The 6,000-nt window shown below is 45.9% G+C and overlaps 1 protein-coding gene across 1 annotated transcript; it reads left to right on the top strand.

Moving 5' to 3' along the window:
• The first annotated feature begins 776 nt into the window (after positions 1–776).
• Positions 777–4,093, top strand: LOC117428560 (growth arrest-specific protein 1-like). The gene has a single exon (XM_034047696.3). The coding sequence runs from the start codon at positions 1,369–1,371 to the stop codon at positions 2,125–2,127; it is 759 nt and encodes a 252-aa protein (XP_033903587.1). The 5' UTR covers positions 777–1,368; the 3' UTR covers positions 2,128–4,093.
• Positions 4,094–6,000: the final 1,907 nt, after the last annotated feature.

Raw genomic sequence — 6,000 nt, 5'->3', positions numbered from 1 at the left:
AACCTCCCGCTAGTTTCCATTTCAATAGCAGGGAGACTTGCCTCTATGGCAGTTTTCAAGTGCGTGTTGAAAAGAGAGAGTGTAAAATATATTGCTGTGAACCCTGGATCCATTCACAGCCTGCTAGGCGTGAACAATCTTTCAGCCAACAAAGCACTATTCCAGGCAGGGCCAATCGAACACAAAGGAAATGAAACGGACCAGAAAATACTATTCTCGTCAATTCACTGTTATCAATCACGGCTTAAAAACTCCATCCAAGAGAGGGGGAGAGCGAGACGAGTGCCCCCTTCACCAACATGCACAGCTCGTTAGTTAGTTTGCAATAACACGACTGCACGCAGTTAGCCTCTTAAATTTGCGCCTCAGTTTATCTCTAAGCAGAAACAGATTTGTTTTTGCGTTCCATTGTGAAGTGCTCTGCAGATGTGCCATTTAAGAGATGTGCATGCGGGAAAAAATGCTCGGCAAAACAAACACAGAGGCGGCAGCAGCAGCAACAATGTTATGCTTTGCTTCCCTCTAGTGATGTTTTTAAAACTAACCGAAGCAGGGAGAAAGTTGAGGGGACCACACAGGTTGCGGGTTTCATAACATTTAGAAACATTTGATTCTCTATGTGACGTGGCCAGATTGCCAAAAAATTGAGTTACCATGGGAATGAATCCCAGGGATGACTCGGCAGGGAGAGCCAATCCGCGAGCAGGACACCAAAGAAAAAAGTTTTCCTTTCTCTGTTTTGAAGGGGGGGGGGGGGGGGGTTGTAGAATGGAAAATGAGTAAACGAAGCGTGAACCGCACAAGTGAGGGACAATGCTGCACGTACGAGAGAGAGAGCGAGAGGGAAAGACGAATGCTGCTGAGAAACTGCACAACCTGCATCCCATAAACCGAGACACATTGATGTTTTGCTGACAGAGCCCGAGCCCGCACACAAAGCCCGTGGTTTAAATTCCACGTTATTTTCTTTATAAAAAGCTGCAGTGTTTTGTTCTTACCGTTCTCATTTCCTTGGAATCATGTTGCTGCTGTGGAAATGATCTCAGTCTATATATAATGTTTTATTAGTATTATTGTCTCACTGTCTGGATTTATTTTCCTCTGCGAAAAGCGCTGACGTGATTTTAATCTCTGAAGTAAAGGCAAGTGACAGGTTGTGTGCACTGTGTACAGACTCCGTCTGAACTCAATATAACTCACAGGCGGAAAGGGGGAGCAGCAGTGGAAGTAGCCGCAATGCTACTGGCTGTGTTCGCACGGGTTTGTGAGACGAGGCTAGTCTGAAAGCACCGAGCGGAGCAGGAGCAGGAGGAGACGGAATATAACCAAACCACGGCAGCAGATCAGAGAGAAGTGCTCGATCCTGCCATGAGAACTCTGTGCGGCGCCCTGGCGCTTTTCGGATGGCTGCTGGTGACTCTTGATGCCCAGTATATTTGCTGGCAAGCTCTGCTCAGGTGCCAACAGGAGAAAGACTGCGAACTGGCGTACAATCAATACCTAACAGCCTGTGATGGTTACTTGAAAGGCAACAGTAGACAATGCCCCAGCCACTGCATCAGCGCCCTGGTCAGACTGAACCAGACCCGGAATGGCCCGAACCTGGAGAGCTGTGACTGCGGTCAGGACGCGCAGTGCAGGATGGCCAAGCGAGCCATTGAGCCCTGTCTGCCCCGCAGGTATCCTGGGGACGCGTCCGGTATTGGGTGCACCGAAGCCCGCCAACGCTGCGAGGAAGAGTCTGGCTGCCACCCCATGCTTACAGCCTACCTCTCCAACTGTGGGCAGCTGTTCAACGGCAGAAAATGCACCTTAAAGTGCAAGACCACCATTCAGCAGATGCTTTTCATCCCAAACGGGGTGCTCCTCAACCGCTGCGTCTGTGACGGGGTGGAGAGACCCTTCTGTGAGGTGGTCAAGGAAAACATGGGGAAGCTGTGCTTTGGGGACCAGAGCTTCTCCACCATGGACCCAGAAGCCGAGGACTTGTATGAAGACGAAGATTACGAGCTGAGGCCCGACAGGGAGGAGGTAGAGTCGGATACGGTGTACTCCAATCACCCGCCGTTCCTCGGCGCAGTGGGGCTGCAGCTCGGGCTGATACTGGCTTGGGGGTTATTTTGCTGACTGGCAGCTCAAAACAAAATGGATTTAAAACGGAACAGTATTTAACGCTGGAGGATACAAAGGTGATATTTTGGACGCATTACATTATATACTTCATGACAGCAATCGTGGTTACTAAACGCGCCACATTGGAATACAGCGTTTGGGGAAATGCTTAAATTATTCCCCAAGACAATGGTTTTTACGAAAGGACCGAGGGGGTGGGGGTGGGGGGAGAGAGGGGGATCTTCCGCGTTGCTCTCGGTCTTGTCCTGGATAAACAGATTGCACACGTGGAAGCAACTTGTCTGTGTAACATTCGTGTCTGAGCGCTTCGTGGGGGCTGCTTTATTAAGACTTTAGACAAACACGAGGGTCCTGTTTCTGTTTACTCTCCTTCCTCGACACTCCAGAGCTGGCATTGTGGTGATCACTTCAAATATTTGTGGTGAACCTCAAGAGAACAGGCAAGGAGTTCGGATCAATCAGTTAAATTAACTCAAGTGCTTCCCCCCCCCCCCCCCCCCTCTCCCCCTCTCCCCCTCTCTCTCCTCGAGTAATTCCTGTTGAAAAGGACTCTCTCTCCCCCTACCCCCCTTTTCTTTTGCAGGGGAAGAGTGCTGTCTCGGACGTAAGGCTACACGAAACGAGACGGGGGAAAGTTGAAGGCGTAATTGTTTATTTAATGTTAGCAATTTTAAATGTTTTGCCAGAACACAGTGACCGATACTTATTTTTTTTATTTTTTTTTTACAGCATATCATACAGACATTCAAGGACAGGTTTTGTTAACCAGAGTCCACGTTTGAAAACTTTAAACCCCTTTTTTTAGATGCTCGATTCCCAGTAAACTGTTACAAGGAGGGTTTTGTAAGTTTAAATCAATGGAACAATGGGAGCTCATTTTTCCCCAAACCATATACGGTGATATGCTGGATATGACGTTGGCTTCAATAAACAAGCTGTTTTTAGTCGAAAATCTGTTTATGTTTTAGTTGCCGCGTGTATTCGGGTCACAGAACTGTAAGGTGTGAATACGCTGTTCTTTTTACTGTGAACTTTATGATTCAGTCGTGCATATCTGAACTGCTGTTTATTGAAGCTTACTTTTAAACCCAGACAGGCAGTATTACTAATATGAACGGTTCATGACGTTTTGGCTATTTTAAGTACTTCAAAACAAACTGAAGGTACGGGTACTGTTTTGTTTGCTTGACTTTGTCCTGACTGTACGCATTCCTTCGGGGTCAGGCGGACACGTTCTGAATAACTAGGGCGTTCTTTTATTCATTATAGCCGTATGACCCACACATACATTGCGAAAAGTCAACGACACTTCATTTTCAATTGAAGCTTTTAGAACTATCTAAATTGTTATTTTTGGTTTATGTGAATGTTTACATTTGTAACTTTTTCAACAACAAAAAAGGTTATTTTTTGTACAGGAAAAAAATAAATGAAAGCTATTTATGTGTTTTTAAAATAAAAAATGAAACAATTGACAAGGTTCTGAACCTGTTTTATATATTATTCACCCTGAAGTATATATTAGGCAATAAAAATGTATCGCTTTGAAAACGTTTACTAATATAAACCCGAATTATTAAACGCGCGCTAGTGCTGAGTTTAGAAATACAAAGATACACTTAGTAAGTTAAATGACACACGTTTAGACAAGTAGTCTTTCTCAGTGAACTGGGATGCATTTGAACTGAGCCTCAGCATTCAGTGCACAAGGCGTTGCTTTAATTGGGAGATTTCCTCCCGAGTTTCCATTGAGAGGCTCTAGTGTTAGCTGTGGAGACTGCCCTGCAGGGGGCGAGGCAAGGAAATGGTTTGTTGGCGGTTAGCAATTCTTCACAAGGAATAATCTGCATATCAGTGAGTGCAAATTATTTACCATTTAGCTAATCGAGACAATTTGCCTCCTTACAATGGTCGAATTGTGCTCGAGTTTGAGGTAGCCTATCACCGTGCTTCCAGTGCAGTAAGCAGTGGAATCCATTCTCCGTTATGTTCATAGGATAAGTGCTTTATGAATTGATAATTAGGCGCGCATTGCTATTATTTATTTCGTCAGTGTTCACACTATCTTGTTTATAGCTATCTTTTATACGACCTGTAATCAGTGTTACTTACGTAACCACATATTAAGGTACACCATTGCTGTATTGTGCACGAGTCTGTATTAAAATGCGCGACCTCTTTGAGAAACGTAAACATTTACTATCACGCTTTGGAGCTGTAGAAGGTAGCTATAGTGCGGAGTTACATATATTTTAACCGAATAACTAATTTACAGAAATGACAAGAGTGTGGAAACACGAAAGAACTGCCACTGTTCAATTTCAACCTGGGAATTAGAAAGCTAAGGTTTTCTGTATCCATTTATTCTATTTATGTTAAAATGATGTGGTTATATTATGGCTGCCGTTATCCGCGTGAAAAAGGAGTTACGTAATGTGCACGGGGCACGTTATACCAGGACACTCACTTCACCAGTGCTCATAAGCAGACAGACTGGAACCCCGGCGTCGAGAGACTGAATTAGCATCACCCAGCCCAGAGGCACACAGCTCCGGTGTTATGCCGGTGTTTGCATTGAGACATGAGAACACACTGAAGGTAAACAGGCACTGTTCTGCTCCGCTACAGTAGTAAATGCACCAATTATCAGTACAAATGTTCAACGGTCTTCCAGAGCTAAGAATGTAAAACAGTACATAGCCAATCAACACGGTTATACAATATATTGCACATTATTACTTTATTATTATTAAAATTGTGCTGGAGTGAAAAATACGACTAGGAGACACTATTTGGCAGGGACAGTATTTAGCACCTAAGGTGCCAAATAGCTTAACAGAAGTGGATGGGATGTGCAGAATAACACACAGGGGCCCCAGAAAGGGTTACAATATCGTTTACATATTTAGAAGGTTATTACTTCACACACTCATGTTGAACACCTCACCTTTTTCAATGTCTTCTGCAACATATTATCAGTATATTATAAAAAAATAAATAAAAAAAATAACAAGCTCACACCCCCTGTGCTGCAGGTAGTGACAGGAGGAGGGCTGCTCACACCCCCCGAGCTGCAGGTAGTGACAGGAGGAGGGCTGCTCACACCCCCCGAGCTGCAGGTAGTGACAGGAGGAGGGCTGCTCACACCCCCCGTGCTGCAGGTAGTGACAGGAGGAGGGCTGCTCACACCCCCCGTGCTGCAGGTAGTGACAGGAGGAGGGCTGCTCACACCCCCCGTGCTGCAGGTAGTGACAGGAGGAGGGCTGCTCATACCCCCGTGCTGCAGTTTATGTAGCAAGGAGCAGCAGAAAGGTGAGTGAGTGTGAGTGTGAGAGTGTGTGTATGTGTGTGTGAGTGTGAGTGCGAGTGTGTGTGTGTGTGGCTTCCCAAAGCCGCACTATGTTTAGCAAACAAGAGCCCTCCAACCTGCATTTGTGATCCCCAGCCCTGGATAAACACGCTGAGAGGTCTGGAGAGATTGGGCTGAGTTCTGGGAATTCAATCAAAACAAACAGGGGGAGGGCTACAGTGGCAGCAGTGTGCTGCATTTTAAAGACAGGCTCCGGTTTTCATCAGAGATTCTGTGAACCTGAGAGCCCCAGACACACGGGACAGAGTGCCAGCTTTGTTTTGCTGCCGCACAATGTCCCATTCATGGCTCTGAAATCTCCCTTTCACTCTCCCCCAGAGGCAGGGGGCTGGGATGAGGGCTTTGGGGGCTCGGGCTCCCTAAAGGATTAGCCTACCCCCTTAATAAGCAATCTGTTCTCAGTCGCTCTCTCAGCCTCTCGAGGTAATTAACAATATCAACAGGGGCGGGAAGGCCAATGATAGGAAAGACAGTTTCTCCAGCTTGAGAAAAAAAAC

Source organism: Acipenser ruthenus, chromosome 21, assembly GCF_902713425.1.
Source record: "Acipenser ruthenus chromosome 21, fAciRut3.2 maternal haplotype, whole genome shotgun sequence".
Taxonomy (NCBI): Eukaryota; Metazoa; Chordata; class Actinopteri; order Acipenseriformes; family Acipenseridae; genus Acipenser; species Acipenser ruthenus.
The sequence above is the reverse complement of the archived record's forward strand: the minus strand, read 5'-3'. Positions and strand labels throughout refer to the sequence as shown.

What these genes read in the sequence shown, in the direction of transcription:
- LOC117428560 (XM_034047696.3), top strand. Translation starts at nt 1,369, where the DNA reads ATGAGAACTCTGTGCGGCGCCCTGGCGCTTTTCGGATGGCTGCTGGTG.